At 34.0% G+C, this 18,304-nt stretch overlaps 1 protein-coding gene across 5 annotated transcripts in view; it reads right to left on the bottom strand.

The window, feature by feature from the left end:
• Positions 1 to 1,040: 1,040 nt before the first annotated feature.
• LOC123548476 (monocarboxylate transporter 9-like) overlaps positions 1,041 to 18,304 on the bottom strand; it is a 29,948-nt gene continuing 12,684 nt past the window's right edge. For 3 of the 5 annotated variants that reach the window (XM_053546363.1, XM_053546360.1, XM_053546361.1), the window contains 5 exons: positions 6,317 to 6,528; positions 5,855 to 5,998; positions 4,056 to 4,859; positions 3,741 to 3,791; positions 1,041 to 3,407 (listed from right to left, as the gene is read on the bottom strand). In XM_053546363.1, the coding sequence (XP_053402338.1) occupies positions 3,301 to 3,407; positions 3,741 to 3,791; positions 4,056 to 4,859; positions 5,855 to 5,998; positions 6,317 to 6,527 (1,317 nt within the window). In that variant the 5' untranslated portion in view covers position 6,528 and the 3' untranslated portion in view covers positions 1,041 to 3,300. Of the gene's footprint in view, positions 3,408 to 3,740; positions 3,792 to 4,055; positions 4,860 to 5,854; positions 5,999 to 6,316; positions 6,529 to 12,246; positions 12,377 to 18,304 lie in introns of those variants that run through there. The other 2 variants (XM_053546362.1, XM_053546364.1) reach the window with 2 other exon arrangements.

Genomic DNA, 18,304 nt, shown 5'->3' with positions numbered 1-18,304 from the left:
GTGCGGGGCTTATGTTCTCCGTGACGATTTGATAAAAAACATTGTGTATGCAATCATTCGTCCGCCACCTCTGATTCATGTGGGGAAGTTGGCAGTTACTTGCGGAGAACAGGTTTGTACCGGTACAGAACTCAGGGGCACTGGCTATGTTAACTGTCCGCCGTTACATGACTGAGATACTGTTGAAAACGGTGTTAAACCCAAAACAAACAAACTGTTCATGAGAGGTAATGACATGTACCACACCCCTCACAGCCCCTAACACATGCTTATGCGGAATTCTATTATAATGAAAATGAATGTACTCCATTATCCCAAAGGACCAGAAAATATAACAACACAGTGTGTACTATGCATATTGATTTAATGGCTTAAATTGTGTCAGGTGTACAGAACTTCTATCAAATATACATCTTGAATCAAGTAATCAGTTCTAAAATTAGTGATTCAAGTTGCATTAGGTAAGTATCCGTAAATCAGTTACAGGATTTGTATCATGTATGTGTCTTCAAATAAGTTATACATCTTGTACGTGACACTTGCACCAGGACAGAAAAAAAGACACCCAGGTATACTATAAGAACCATAGTATATACCAATTTCAATCGCGCATTGCTTGTTACTTGTATCAGGTCAGAATCAATTAGTCGGGAAAAAATCTTTAACTTAATGTTACATTTTGTATCAGGCAATATTATCAATATAAATGATATAACTTGTATCAAATAAGTGTTATGTAACTTAAATCAAAGCTCAAGAAATCATCTCGCCTAGGAAAATAGACACAAACTAGTTGTAAAGCTAGTAAGAGGTTACTGCCCTCAAGTTTGTTAGATAACTTAAATCAATTTCATTATACACGTTATTTCTTGTATCTCTTAACTGTTAAATTTAGAAATACAATTTGTACCAGGTAACTTTCCTTATGTTGGATACATAGGTAACTATCTTGAAATTACACGCTGTATCATGTTACTTTCCTTAAATAATTTACATTACTTGAATCTGGGATTTTTTTTTGATTTTTTTTTTTTTTGAAATTTATTGGAATTTATTATCAGTCTTTACATTTCATTTAATTTTTTAAATTGGAGTTTCGGTCAGCTCAGATTTCAGAAGCGTTACACCTTCGGATGAAAATTTTCCTACTGCTTAGTAACATGTGTACAGTCATAACAACATTACCGAACATAGCTACGGTCCTTAATATTTTAGCATATTATGATATGATCAATTTTTATAGTAATTTATGGCTCTACAAAGAGTTACTTTAAAGCTGGTGCTGGAGGGCGTGAGTGGTGTTGCTCAATTCATTACCTCTCATGAACATACTTAACCAAACCGAGTCTATTATTATATTGCTTGGTTTTATTCTATGCTATCAAAGGATCTGCTTATATATTTTATTAACTATCAAAGCAGCAATCGTTGCGCCATGTGACGGCTGTGACAGGTCTCTCCGTACTTGTGTTGTTATATTTTCTGGTCCTGAGGGATCACGGAATCCATTCAATACCTTTGTAATAGAAATTTGCTGCTAGTGGGGCGTGAGTGGAGTTGCAGTTGCCATTAACTTACATGAACAGATTCAATTAAACCGAGTATGCTTCCACAACAGTAATCGTTAAAGGTCATAAAGATCTCCCCGTACTTTGGATTCAGTGTTGATCTATTTTCTTGTCCTCTGGGATCACAGAGTCCATTTAATGCAGTTTGTAACGAAGTTCAGCTTAAGCCGGTGCCGGGAATGTTTCAGTTTCCGTTATTCTAACGCACAGATTCAGTCAAAACGAATATGGTATTATTTTATTTAGTTGCATTCTTTGCTAACGAAGGATCTCCCAGTACTTTAATTCAGTGTTGTTATATTCTCTGGTCCCTTATGATCATGGAGTCCATTCAATGCCTGAGTGATACAGTTCCTCTTAAATCCATGTATGGGGCCCGATTGCCATTGGAATTTCCATTACCTATCATGAACAGGCTCAATCAAACCGAGTCTGCTATTTTTTGCTTGGTTGCATTCTATGCTACCAACTTGAAGGGTTTTATTGGTAATTAGGAATTCAGTGTTGAAAACAAAGGACCTAACGAAATGAGTGAGGGAAAATTTTAAACAGAGATAATTGTTGAATCTTTAAGCAATGTCATGATTCTTAACTCAGTGATACAATTACATTGTCTGGGAACTCTTACTTGAAACTGGTCTTTCTCTGGCCGTCATCAGATAAATAAATAAATAACTGCTTGATTTTCATAAATTGAATGACAGCTAGCACAAACAAGTCACCAGGTCATTGTTTTATGTTTAATACTTTTAACTTTTTCAAACAAGTAAAATCTATAGTTTTTGCTAAAAGAGCTTAAGTGTTAGATATCTTTATTACTAGCTTCATCGGAAAGTGATATAAATGATCACCATCATAGGCGGCGTATTAAAAGGTGCACCAAGGCTCATTTTCTTTTTAAATGGTGTCAGGCAAGCATTTTGCGTGATTGATGCACTTATATTTCTGACCATTGAGTCCATTTAAATTTACTATATATATATTTCTTCAGTGCTAGTGACATAAATTGTATTTCATTTTTCATTTACCTCTCATGAACTGACGCGATCAAACCGAGCTTGTTAAATTGCTCAGCTGTGTTCTATCCTACACAGAATTGATTTTCTTACGTACATGAATTTACACGTCAGAATAAAAGACATTTACAGACATATACCAGTACTACATGTGTGACCGCCTGCTTAAGTCATTTCTAAAGTTTGCATTTGTCTGTGAATTTAGACAGCTGTGAAACCAAATATTCGTACTTAAATGGAGCCAATCTCGTTCCCAAAACCTATGTTCAATGCATATGTGAATATGAGTATTTGCAATGAAGTCATACCAATGTGACTGAATTGATTTGCTATAAGGCACATACGTATTGTACGAAAGGCGGCAATTTTTATGAAGCATTTTAAGAAATTTGGAACAACGGAGTGGGCATTAAATAGTATGGCACTTAAGTCGCTGCATGTATTCAACATCACATTCACCTTTATATTATTATTCATTCTTTCGGACACTTTGTCTTCTACGTTATGGTTCTAGTCTGTTTTCAAAATCCTGTAGCCTTATCAACAGCATGTCTTGTTTGTAGTGACTTTTGTTCATCTGCACCGGTCAGGGTAATTTTTAGTCGGCCGCTTTTTTCTTTCCTCTAATAGACCTGGCCATACATTAATTTGCGTCTCTGTATTAGCAAGGATCAATCTTCCGAAACCATAACACTTATCTTCCTTCTGTAGGCCAGTCAAATCAGTTTACTGTTCTCGACAATTTCTATTTCTGGATATTTCCCTGAATATTTACCATTGAATGCCACTAGACTGCAGAAAACTCCCAGCAAAACTACGAAACCTATAGAAACAGAAAGAAATGTAAACTTTGATAAATTTTAGTCGCCGTACTTAAAAAAACGTTTAAGATTGTATGATTAAATGATAGGAATTCTCAAGATGACGTGCTGAATATCATTGTCAACATACTCATAGATCATTGACAAATCACTTGACCTTCCACAAGTCGGTTGTTTTTGTGTATATTTTATGCAAGTGAAAGAATTTCAATTTGACCGCTGAGCACTCCCAAGCGCACAGTGGCAAGGGTCAGCTGAGTTACATCAGGATAAATGGAAATCTTTTCCAAAACAAAACATGCAATACATTTCTATTTATAGCTACAGAAACGTACCTATGGTCATAATACTTTGATCATATGAACCAGTCAAGCTATACATGACTCCTGAAATACACAATTTATAAGCGTACAATGTATACCCATATGAAATATCTTCTAAATGGTATTTTATATTCTGCTTAAATTATTTAGCAAAGCGTCATTAATTTAGAAGCTGAGGTAAGTGCAAATGGCATTTAACATAATGAAAAGTGGAAAATCACACTAACGTTTTTCTCATCAATTTAAGCTACATATGTGTAAGAATTATAGCCAGTTATATGTATTGTCCCCCGTTGAAATTTAACACATGCATAGATGCATAGTTACCTAGAAATAGTGGTCCCGTTAAAACGCCAACACCAGAGAAGAAATATGCTAATCCAAGAGCACTTGACAATTTATCTATACCAACGAGACTTATCGTGATTGGAGTCATCAAAGCATTAGGACCTCCGGAGTAAACTCCAGTTAATGCAGCGAGTACAAATCCCGCAGAAGACCATCGTCCATAAAGTGGAAATAAAACTGCAGATAAACTAAGAACGCCTAACATTCCTATATGAAGAATATTGCTGTCGAGTCCACCTTTTCCTACTGTAGTTGCCGCGCATAATCTTCCAAGCGTATTGCATAGACCAAATACTGTCATTACTGTAACAACCGCCATATTGCCAAAACCTTTAGTTAACATATATCTTGGCAAATACAGAGAAAAAGCTGAGAACGCGAAATTCCATGCTAAAGTGCTCAGCAAAAATAAGATCAGTGAACCATTCTTAAAAAGTCTAAGGCTAAGCATTGCACTAGATTTAACATTTTGTAAAAATACCTTAAATGATGCTTCATTGTTTTCAGTTTGATTTTTACATTTTGTTTTCATTAGTTTTCTTTCCTCTGAATTTGGCGCACATATTAAACCACCAACGCATATGTGTAAGGTCATCCCACACACAATCAAAAACGATCCATTAAGTCCGAACTTATCAAGAAACCAGAGTAAAATCGGAGAGGCAATGAATATCCCAACTCCGATAAGAACTTCTTTGAAAGACAGTATTAAATTCCTGCATTTCTCAAAGTGGTATGACAATATTACAGATTGTGGTATGGCCGCAAAAGAATTTCCAGTACCTGAAATATGTATATTAAGAACTTCAAGACTTGTGGTACAAAATATGTGAGAACATGAGAATTTTTTATTCCAATTCAATTTTTTAAATGGTGTCAGCTTGAACGAAATATACAGACTGTTTCAAAATATGATATGAATCCGTGTGCTTATAGTATCTTATTATTTTGCATTTATTATGTATATGTTATGCCATTTCATACTAAAAATATTTAACATTTACGAAAAGTGTTGTTTCAATGAGAATACCGCCGGAATGACGACCCTTTTCCGCTAATTTTCATTACTCTATCCAGAGCTCAATTCACCTTTGGATTCCCTTTTAAATATTATAAAAGCAGGGTCTGTACACGCTTTTGCAAAAAAAGGATGAAATGGGAAATCCAAATCACCCCAGACGTATACAGGCTCGTCCGCAATTGAGATTTCCCAAAGGCAACACTGGTATTAGTGAACAAAGACGTCATTTGCGACAAAATCGTCCACACCACACTTTTGGGCAAATACTGAATAGCTGTAACTGAAAACTAGGAAAGATACTTTTAAGTGTTTATGATACTTCTCTCTGTATCATTTCACAGTTCAAATGTTATTAAGTTATTAATGGAGTTACAGGGGCATTCTGTACTCAAACAAGAGGTCTTATCAGCGAATAGTGGGATTGTCTTTTTAAAGTAGTTTGTGACCATCGCAAAGTTGAAGAAATAATTCTATTTTAGAAAAGGTAGTCCTAATAAGGAGGTGGTGTTAATTAAGGTGTGGTCTTCATGCGGGGTCCTCCAGTACCTAAATGTCCCGTAACGTCATTAAACAAATCGAAATTTGCAAATTTATTTATCACACATTCATTCAGATCATATGCTACTGATCTCAATTGTTTAAATTCTTCTAATTTATTACATAAATCTATGACATATAATTGCATACATTTAAAAAAAATCACAATATCAAATCGGGTCGTTTACTGTGAAATGGAACTGTATTTATTTTTACAAACCACCGATAATTCCTATTGTGAAAATATAAACGTTGATGCTTTTGATAAAGAAACTGGTGAAATATGAGATACTCAGAAGAAATCCACCAAACACTATACAAGTCCTGCAGCTGTATATATCCATAAATACTGATACGACTGGACCTGAAAAAATATAATACAAAGGTGCAGATGCTAAGGTGCATGCCCATAATAATCCCATTTCGTTATAATATGTCTCAGCTATAAATAATCCGAAACGTTTAGAGATAATAACTACACATAAGGATGCAAGTTTTAAACAATATTTATGTATAAAAAAGAATGATTTTACAGATTACAAAGGACAGTTGTGAATGATATATAGAATTGAAACGGTAACTCGTTGGCTCTCGTATACAACTATCACAGTGCTTCGGTATTCAATAAAGAGGATAGTTCACTGTCACTTTGAGTAACGTAAATAAGGAAGTAGATGAAAACCTAGTAGACATAGAAGTGCCGAGTTCAAGGCTCCGATCATCGATATTTTGGTAAGGCCATCATGGTTATGTTCAGCAAGAACCGCTAAGTACAGACCATTCATATATAGCGTAGTACAGTGAAATATAACAAGCGAGTACACTGCAACGAGAACAACCCAGGCTTGTCCCCTGTCCACGTCATACTTCGTGTTTTCTTTGTCTACAGACATTCTGAAACAGCGAGGAAAGAAGTTATTAATTGACATCTAACTAAGTTTTAAACTTTATTTAAAATCATACACCTTCCCTTCCAGTATTCAATAAAATGGGTAATACAGTAATACTGGCCGAAAGACTTAAAAATCCACTACGGCAGACCAAATTTATATAAGCGGTACGTGTTATGCAGCATTCATTTTGTAAAATATGCATGTTAATGTATGTATTTGTTCAATTGGTGCAAAAATTTCTTTACATTTCATTTTTATGCTCAATAGTGTATTACAGATTTATACATTCATGTTATATGTCTTATATCCTTTTTGTCAAACATAAACTATTATTATTGAAACAGTTCTAACGATGCTCCTTACTTTCAGGGCAAAGCCGTAAGTTTTAAAGAATGTACTCCTCATATAGGAGAACGTACCATGTTTCGCAGCCATGCCGCTTTGACTATATGGCAAACAAATATGTTTGCTTCTGGTCATACTGCCAACAAATTTAAGGTTAAAAGAAAGGCCACATGTTTTTTTTTTCTCCTTTTTTCTGGCCAGATCAGGAAGTGGTCAAACCTTTGTTAATATGATTCATTATCTTAATTGTTGTTTGTACGAACTAAAAGAAATAAGAAACATAGCATAACAGAAGCATTGTGAAAACTAAATGCATGAACTATTCATTTGAGTTTTTGACAGCATTATCGCGGGCTGAGTGCAAAATGGTTGTAACTCATACTTTTTCAGAAAATAACTTTTTTTTACATTTTGAAGTTCACTTTAACAATTTACATAAGCCCCAGAAATAATAAGAACATATTCTGAAAATTACTGCTGAAAAAAAAGATATTTGTCAAAAGTTTGTATCTCAAACAGCCATTTCATTTTTGTGCAAAACAATTGTAACTCTAGTTACAACCGTTTAGCACAAAAAAAGTAAATAAGGAGAAGGGGACGTATCTCAATTTTACCTATTAGTTGATGCCATCATTACTGACATCACACTGAGATTTTTCACTCTTGACTTTGTGAACCTCACTGAAGGTTGCAGGCTTCTTTTTATAGAAGGGCATTCAAGTAATATATCCATTCATGTAAATGACTTATTCTTGCATGTAAGTGGCTTATTCTTGCATGTAATTAAGTAAATGAGTCTATTCTATTGCTTGTTTACTTGTCATTCTTAACATGTTTGTGTGATCTATTTCTTGCTGCATTTTCGTAAGTGCATTGGCTAAGTTGCTATTGAAAGATCCCAGATTTATATTTTTGATTTCTTACTGCTGTCTGCATGCATCATAAAAAATTCCTTCAATTTGCTCTTTTGAAATTGCAATTCCAGTCTGATAAAACAAACTGTAGAAATACACAACCATAATATTTTAATTTTGCAATATAAGCCCTTATAAAGCACTAGGCATGATGCATTTGCAATTCGAAATTTGGAAGGGAACCAGTAGGAATTTCAGTTTCTTAAGTTATTATAAACGTGAGATCACTCTGTCAAGCAAATTCATAACGTCCAGATTTTCGTGACGAGACGGTGAAAGGATATAAAAACACAACATAATTTTATTGTCGAGCACGCTTGTGGAAGCGAAGTTATAGTTCCCCAAATGGCTTCACGGTGTATGTGCATGCGTCATGTGTCCGTACGGATTTGTTTGTCCGGAAAATAACTTTGACATGGATGGAATAATGTTTATATTTGGCATGAAAGTTAATCTCAGTGAGACAGAGTGCCATGCACGAATTTCAGTTTCTCTCTCAAAGGTCAAGGTCGCAGTTGGAGGTCAAAGGTCATGTCAGATCTTGTCCGGCCCATAACTTTGACATGTATTAAGGAATCTTGTTTATATCTGGCATGAATGTGTAACTCAATGAGGCGGAGTGTCATGTGCAAACCCCAGGTTCCTATCTCAAAGGTCAATTTCACAGTTAGGGGTTAAAGAGTGGGCTCATGTTGGCCCTGGGCATCTAGTTTCAGTAACGTATATAGCATCACATTACATACATACAATTTTATATATAATTATTTAAATATGAGCTAAGTATCATTACGTCATTACCCTATTACTAAAAATCGAACTCACAGCAACGTCACCGGAAACCGAAATCGATCGGTATAACTGATGGAAGCACTTCTATGTAGTTTATTCAACTTATTAAAGTCAGTTTACAGCTTTTATAAACATCAAGGTAAGATCACCTTCACTTGTTTGACCTTTTTCATTATTATGATTTTGTCCATTATTGTTTGTTAACAAAATCAAATTATCAAGTTTTCACTACAGCGCATAGTGCTACACTATCCCCAATAAACACGGCATATATAAGACGACCTGGGATATACCCATTATAGGAAATACTATATGCATATGTGAAAAACGTGGACACCATCTGGAGGCTATGTTTTCGACAAACTGGAATAATTTGAACGCGCTTGGTATGGAGTCATCGAAGGAACATTTCTGTAAAACTATTTAAACTCCATACAGGCAAACATTCTAACTATGCTATTCAATGATTTGACCTCGTTTCTTCCCCAAGTGACCCAGTAACGAGCTGATCCTTGATGTTAAACAGATAAATACTCTGTCCAAGGCTCATGAAGATCAGGTAAATATTGTAGTCGCTGGATAACTAACATGGTCTTTCTTTGATTGGGCATAGTGACCTAGTAATTGACCTAGATAATTCAGTATCAAACTGTATTCGTGGAGAAAAATATTCTCACAAGTTTATTACGAAGTTCAATTAGAAAATGTAACCAATAGAATGTTACGAAGTTCTTTCTGTTATTTTATCTACCGCTCTATTTGATTTGGACATATTTTATTCCTTACTATTCATGACAACATATACAATGTATATATAAAGAACATACTCTAAACATTGTAGGAAAGGTAAACAGGTTGGACCAAAAGTTCATCTAACATTAGTAATTTGGTACGTCCCCAAAGGTATATCGCTCTATCTTTTCCTCTCAGTCAAACTACTTTTGAACTTGATCTTAATTTTACAGAGACAAAGGTTTATGATGATCAAAGAAACAATGTGTCCCGTAAACATAGCTTTTCGATTATTTAACCTATTGAACTAGTCTTTCAGGTTATCCAATAGCTGCAACAGAGACCAATATGTTGAAAAAACGATGATGATGATAATAATAACAATAAAGTCTTAACTTTAAAAGGCAGCACATTCATGTAAAACCCGATCTTCCAAACGAGCCGCTAAACGATGATCAAGTACAAAACGTGACCTCTAGAGTGTTAACACAGCTTATCTATGATTTGACCTAGTGACTCTGTTTAAGACCTCAGGTAACCTAATCTGGAACATGACCTACGCAACATTCTGACAAAGACCTATAATGAATAAGCTAAAAAGTGGACTATCGACTGTTGAAAATGTTTTTCTACGATTTGACCTGGTGACCTTGTTTTTGACCTCAGGTATCCAAGTTTTGAGCTAATCTAGATTTCGTACAAACAAACACTCTGACAACGTTTTATGAAAAGGAAGTAAAATGTGGCATCTAGAGTGTTAACAATGTTTTCCTATGATTTAACCTACAGATCGTTTGGCGCGGATAACCCCGTTTCCGTTTTTCCATTTATTTATAATTCAAATATATTATGGCTGAAACGGTTCCTGATGTAAAAGCTTTTTCAGTTTTCCAGTCATTTCATAAGACAGAATGTGCAGATATATGTAATAATATTGCTATCCCCAAGTATTTGTTTATTGATAAGACTGAGTTAGTATGAGAAGTTATATTACATCATGTAAAATTTTAGATAATCCCGATAGACACAGTTGAAATGGAGAGAAAAAACTGCGTGTCTATAAAATATTTTTAAGAGGAATATTTGGTACTCTCTCTTGCTTGCAGAGCTCCAGTCAGAATAGAAACTGGACGCCATGAAAGGTTACATGCAAAACAAACTTAAGGCTTTGCCCTTTTTGCACAAATCAGGTGGAAAGTAAGGTTCAAGTTTTGATGGACTGTCATTCATTATATGATTCGGGTCAAAATATAGTCACACATACTTCAAATAATCTTAACAGCAGAGGATAAATTCTGTATGTATTTTTACATAATTTTACGAGCTTTTGTACGGTTGTCTGTTAAAGCTTTTATATTTTGAAAAGAAGAATGCTAATTTCTTGTATATAAAATGCATTTAATCGGGATTTTTAATCGATCATTTTTAGCCATCTTATATTTACAAGTATGCGTGCAAACTAGTTAATCATAGGGATCCACATGTGATGTTACATGATAGATGTTTTACTTATATTTTAATAACATACTATGTCAAAGCTAAATATGACTTCTCTTATATCTTTAAATACATACGAGCGTAATATAGTCTGCCACGTACTTGATATATGATACGAGTATCTATATTTGTTATGATAAACCTATTTTATGCAACTTCATAACTTAATTTCATTTTTTTAAATAGCTTCTAACTGGAATATATTGTCAATAATATGTCAATCTATTTAAGTCTCTTGTAACTCTTAAGAAGTCGGACAATTTTCGTATATCGATGCTACTGTGTATATGATGTAACTGATGTTTGAAAATGGATGAGACTAATAAATAATATATGCATAAATGCTTACATTTAACACATATAATCAACATTCTTTTTGTACAACATATTCTTCCAAAATTATCCATGTTAACGTGACAACAGGACTGTAATTTCAAATAATTACAGTTTTAACATTTGTTAGCTGTTTCTGTGTATGCTAAAATTTAGTACGAGAGGAATACATTGAATAAAAGACAAGCCGAAATAGTATGATATGATAAAATGTGTTTATTTCAAGTACTGTAATAATAATAATGATAATAATAATAACTTTATTTAAAGAAGGTAACACATAAAGATATATAACAGAGTTAGAACATATTAAACATCTTAAGTTTCAATGTGGCTCTCTGTAATATTAATAAAACATAAAAATAGATAAAAACTGATTATCTAATTATGATATAAGACAGAATTTGAATGATAAACTTCTAAATACAACATTCACTCTTGACAAACATTCCATTTAATTAGAAAACAAATGTAAACAATCATAAAAAAGTAAAATTATCCGTTAAAAGAAAATAAATAGATAACAGAAAAAAAAAATTGTAGCTTATTCAGATCCTAATAAGTATTTTTTTTTTGTATTTGCTTTTGAAAAACGTAAGTGAATCCACACAACGAATATTCTGTGGAATGATATTCCATACTTAAGCGCTATTATAGCCAAATGATCTAAATCGATATAAATTCCTAAAACTTTTTAAAACTGTTACATTTTCTATGATAGATCCTCCAATAGTTAAATTCAAGTGGATAAAAAAGTATCCGAGATTTTGCGAACTATTTTGGTTTCCATTTGATATTCATCACCGGCATATCTTTTCTTGTTTTTAAGTTCATGTACTTCAAGATATATGTTTCGGTTCGGACTCCGAAATTGGGTCGTTCGGTGCCATTTACAGTATAGTTTGTCACCGTCAATACCATTTTTTTTAAAAATGACACGTACTCGACTTTTAGACCGTTACTTTGCCTTGAAAACATAGTAAGGTTGATAACAAAAACGTTAGTGACGTATTGCAAAATTATATCTTTTTACATAATTTCTACAAACTTTTAAACTGAAAGACGTGGTTTAAAGATATTTCAGAAAAGCAAGCCTAAGTATGTCTTACCTCTTCTTACATTAAAACTCTTCACTTATAAATCCAATTTTAATTTATATAAAGCTAAAAGTGGTTCACTGTAAAAGATATAACAACTGCATAAACATATAGTGATATGCTCTAGGTAACAAACAGCTAAGCATATCAATCAAGTCGTACTGCACTTTTCAGCACAGATAAAAGATATAGTTTTAAACATTAATTCGTTGAAAATGTCAAACAGAAATCTTGATATAAAACAGCGATTCTTGTCAGGGACAGGCAACGTTTATTACGGACATTTTCAACAAATCCTTTTTTTTTTTGAAAAACTCGTTCATTTTAGTATTTTGCTATTGTATTTATTTTATGTTTTACAATAGTATGACCGTTTACTGTTTTCATCCATGTGTATCGATTCCCGTTATCTTAATAAAAATGCGTTTTGTTTTCATGTTAATAACTTTTCCAGTACATTCATATATCTTTCATTTATATATGAAATCTAATAGTATGTATTTATTATATTTATGAAATTAATAAGTAAATAAATAGATAATTTAATCATACCATTCTCATTATTCCCGCATATCGGAGCAACAAATTTCAACATGATAAGATAACTTAAGACCAAAACAGTAATCCTAGATACATGTTATATACCAAGCTTGGGTAATTCCTATTGAAATAATCAATAACTAAGTAGTATAGAAAATATTGCTGTAGACGAAATGGCCTTTGACCCCTTAATCTTATTTTTATATAAAACTGTTTAACCTTTTTACTTTTAACCATTTATGTAAACAATCAAATGCTACATTGTTTCCGAGCGCGAGGTATAAATATAGCATATTTGGGAAATGATTAAAATAGATCTATACAAGTACGAAATTTGCTGCAAGATGCAGAAAAAGGAAACTCCGCGCCAAACAAAGTAGTGTACGTAGTACTGATAGAACAGGAGATGATATAACGATACTTGTGTCTTTGTTGTAGACCCTAGGCAAACAGACAGTCTGTTGGAGTCTCATGAATGTTGGAAAAGAAACATTGCCTTTGAAGTGTGAGCAGAATTTTCATTGTTGTATTTAGTGCCGATCATGACCCATATGCGAAATTGACTTCTAAGTTTCGGTATATGGAATGAAATATATTTAATACACAAGGTGTCAATGTTGTGCAATCAGCAACCTCTCAACCTCTCAAGAAAGATTATTGTTCTAATATTGCTAAAGGCCAGCCTGTAAGAAACCTACATTGAAATAACAGAGCAAGGATACTTTAAAATTGTCTCTTGCCATTTATCTGACATTCTGTTTCCAGTCATTTAATTAATCATGTGAAATACATGTTCATTGCAGTCAGGCTACAGGATGAAACACTTTTCTGTGGTTTATGTATAAAAATGATATAGTCTATAGTCTTAAATGAAACCAGTGAAATATTTTGATTTAAAAATCGATGCAAAATGCAGGTTCTTTACTTGAGAAATTTGGCATATGAGAACGCATATATTTAGGGTCCTGATTTTTCTTAAACTTCAATACAAGATATGAACGAAGGAATGCGTTTACTCCCACATATTTAAGTCGGACTGGCTCTGTTTTAAAAGTTATGATAACAATCTCCAAATTAGTTATGTAACTTGTGTTAAGTCAATATACTCACTATCGATGTACACAGTGTTGGATACATAGGTAACTGTCTTGAAATTATACGCTGTATCATATTACTTCCCTTAAATTAACATTACCTGAACCAGGGATTTTTCTTCAGATTTATTATCAGTCTTCACATTTCATTTAACTTTTCAAATAGTGATTTCGATTAGCTCGAATTTCAAAACTCTACAAAGAGTTACTCTAAAGCCGGTCCTTGGGAGCGTGAGTGGTGTTGCACAATTCATTACCTCTCGGGAATATACTTAACCAAACCGAGTCTATTATTATATTGCTTGGTTTTATTCTATGCTACCAAAGGATCTGCTTATATAATTTATCAATTATCACGCAGCAATCGTTGCACCATGTGGCGGTTGTGACAGGTCTCTCCGTACTTGGATTATATGTTGTTATATTTTCTGGTCCTGGGTGAACTCGGAATCCATTCAATATCTTTGTAATAGAGATTTGCTGCTAGGGAGCGTGAGTGGTGTTGCAGTTGACTTAACCTTTCATGAACAGATTCAGTCAAACCGAGTATGCTTCCAGTAATCGTTAAAGGTCATAAAGAATAAAGATCTGCATGCACTTGGATTCAGTGTTGATCTATTTTCTTGTCCTCTGGAATCACGGAGTCCATTTAATGCAGTTTGTAACAAAGTTCAGCTAAAGCCGGTTCCGGTGATGTTACAATTTCCGTTATTCTAACGCAAAAACTCAATCAAACCGAATATGGTATTATTTTGTTTAGTTGCATTCTTTGCTAACGAAGGATCCTCTTACAGATTTTATTAACTGCCAGCGATCTTCAAGTGGTGTGTGGCGGCCGTGAAAGGTCTCCCAGTACTTTAATTCAGTGTTGTTATATTGTCTGGTCCCTTACGATCATGGAGTCCATTCAATGTCTGAGTGATACAGTTCCTCTTAAATCGATGTATGGGGCCCGATTGCCATTGGAATTTCCATTACCTATCATGAACAGGCTCAATCAAACCGAGTCTGCTATTGTTTGCTTTGTTGCATTCTATGTTACCAAGGGTTTTACTGGTAATTAGGAATTCAGTTCTGAAAACAAAGGACCTAACGAAATGTCTGAAGGAAAATTTTAAACAAAGGTGATTGTTAAATCCTAAAACAATGTCATAATTCTAAACTCAGTGATACAAAGACATTGTCTGGTATACGCGTAACTCTACTTACAGCTGTCTTTCTCTCACAGTTTTACTTGTTTGTCATTAGATAAATAAATAACGGCTTGATTTTCATACACTGAATGCCAGCTAGCACAAATAAATCGTCAGGTCATTGTATTTAAGTTAAATACTTGTAACTTTTAACAAGTAAACTCAATAGTTTTTGCTAAAAGAATCAATTCTTGTTCACTTTTCTTGAAATTTTCTGGGAAATATCTGCCGTTTATTACTTTCAAGCATGCTTTTTTCTGTTTGTCTATATAACAAGAAGGTGATAAATGGTAGTTTCACCTTTTAACTATTTAAAAATAAACTTTTTTCCTTATCATCTTCTATAGATCTACGGCCTCCAAAACACCATAAACATACTAGTGGTAAGCCCTCTGTCTGCTGGTACCAAAGAGACAAAAACAAGTACATATACATGTAACATGATATCACGTAGACTATACCCTTTTTTTAACGCATATTGATGTTGTGTGTTTTGTTTTGTCATAGATAGAAATGACCAACATTAAAGGAGAAAAGAACTAGAAAAGAGTTATAAGCACAACCATCAATGGTGAGAGAACTTTAGAAACTTTATTTTGATGAGCCTTTGTCCGCTTTTTAAACTGACAGCAATCTATCACTTGTACAACTAGCGAATAAAATGCATATTTATGTGTTTATCACAGCTAACTGTATATATCCTTTGTTTTGGTATTCAATAGACTAACCATCGCTTTTGAGTTATCTTTATATACTAGTTTCATCGGAAACATTAGAGTTACTAAATGTCTTTTCGCCCCGCGATCCCGCTTATTATCGTGTTTTTGCTCCATGACCCTGCTAAGTATTTTTTAAGAATTTTTGCCCCGCGTCCCAGCAATTTTAACTAATCAATTCTTGTGTTTTCACTCGACGGGTCGCGGGGCGAAAACGCGAAATGGCAGCCGCCATACATTCCTCTGATCGTACCTACAAAAGAATTGGAATACGCCATGATAGACAGCTCTTTAAGCCAGTTTGACCTGACTTGCTTCCATACTTGTCTGCTGTCCTGATCTGACGGTCCTTAATGATGTTCTACTCTTGCTGGTTTGATGCTGAAAGCTTTGAGAAAATCCTTTGGAAGCACATATTGCAATTAAGCATACAAAAATAGAATACTCGGTTTGATTATTTTGTTTATGGGGAAACACCCCTCACGCCGTCTAGCACCAGCTTTTGATAAGCGGAATTCTTCTATGATAATATTGAAGGGACTCCATAATCCTAAAGGATCAGAAGTTTTTCGTGTTTAAGCTTTATGAATACTGCTCTCGGGACATGTTGTGAATTTGGTATATGAAACTTGTGCAGAACAAACCAGCGTTTCTTTGCAACAGACCTTTCCAAGGCGCTGCCTTTGGTTTTACGTTTTCAGCTTGTCTACATGCTTTACTGTCCGTGCATTTAATCATGCTCTAAAACTATACAAACACTTCTATAGTCTTACTGCTCAAAGTAGTTGCATTGTTGAATGCTGCGTTACCGTGAGAATCGCACAGCATTAGAGAAACATTTTGGAAGTGTAGAGACGGATTGAAGACAGAAAATGAAACGACTGCTTTGTGGCAGTTATGACATTACCACCTGCTCCTGGTGTCATTCTGCGATTAACTGAATTTAATTACAGAAAGTCCATATTAAACCCAGTACGTTGTAAATGCAGGTGTAATAAATAATCTTGTATATAAATACTTGTGTTGAGGACGGATTAAGTAAAACACACTGAGTTTTGAGCTGGGACAAATTTGAATTAATTTAGTTTTTCAGAAGTTCCTAAAATCAAGGCGACTATCATGAGCAATAACGTTGAATACAACATTTCTATTCAACATCTACTGGCTTAACTGTTGAATATATATTAGTCTATTCAAGTAAAAATGGTTGGATTCAAATCTAATAATTCTTGTATATAGAGTATAGACAATTGTTTGCGCAGACATTGGATTGTATCGAACTTTCATCAATTTCTTTCACTTGTCACTTCCGGAAATAATTATATTTCAAATTCATCACGATAAGAATTATGGTCGAAAATAGCAAATACTGAGAAAGTAGTAATGACATGTAAAAATGTTTTGTAAATTAGGTGGGTGGGTACAAATTAAACGTGTAAAATGGATAAAATACATATTTTACCTTGCAAAGAGTAAATATAAACATTTAAAATGCCATATAAATTTCTTTCTTGACATGATACTTGAGATGATAAACATTTCTATTGATTTCTTAAGACATTTTAAGCAGTATTATCTTTATAATCGGTCGCCATATTGATGACATCATCTACGGATCCAGTTGCGGTCCTCACAAAAAAAAAAGAAAAAAGCAAGGAATAATTTGATATATGTGCATAATTCTCAATTATTTTTGAACGGGGTTACGAGTGACGGTGTGGTCAGTGGTGTCTGTCACATTTTATAATTTAGACCATTAATAACAACTTGGCCGAAACAAATTGAAGGATGCAAATAAACTGCAAATATTCTTTGCCAGATGATATCTCAAGGATGTTTTGGCATAGGATTTTGAAAGTTGATATTGGAGATTTGCCGCGACCAGCAGATGATCTCTGTCGATGTTGAGATCAGTAGGTCAAGATCACAGGGATCCAGAACAGTCAAACAGTTTCTAGACGATGACTTGAGAACCCTTAGGCCTAGAATCACGAAATTTTTCGGGTGGTTGATCATGACCAATAGATGACTCTTATTCATTTTGAGACCAGTAGGTCTAAAATCAGATTTGATCTAGAGGTCATTTATGACTGGTAAATGACCCTTTATTTTTATTTGATGTCAGTACGTCAAACGTTCAGTGCACAATGACCCAATAGGTTCTGTTCTTTGTGCAGTTACTGAATGCATCAAGGGGTGGAGGGGGGCATTTCGTGTCTGTACATATATATTGCATTTCAATTTTGTCTTAAAGTTAAACATGTAACCAATTTGCCGGGTCACGAATTCTGTTTGCAATGTTGTAATTAACAGATATGGGTGCTATATAACAGTATCCTTGTATTTTTTCAAGCTTTATCACGTGCGTTTAAATTCGTAATTCGTAACTTAAGTAATATGTTAATTCAGACGTGGTATATATGATGTCTATCTAATCAATATTCTAGCTAGTGAGTGATGTGAAATATCTGCCATGCCACCAAAGTAGATAAAAATTATAACTTAAATGCCAATCAAAGATGTTTTA

This window comes from Mercenaria mercenaria, chromosome 6, assembly GCF_021730395.1.
Source record: "Mercenaria mercenaria strain notata chromosome 6, MADL_Memer_1, whole genome shotgun sequence".
NCBI classification, from domain to species: Eukaryota; Metazoa; Mollusca; class Bivalvia; order Venerida; family Veneridae; genus Mercenaria; species Mercenaria mercenaria.
The sequence above is the reverse complement of the archived record's forward strand: the minus strand, read 5'-3'. Positions and strand labels throughout refer to the sequence as shown.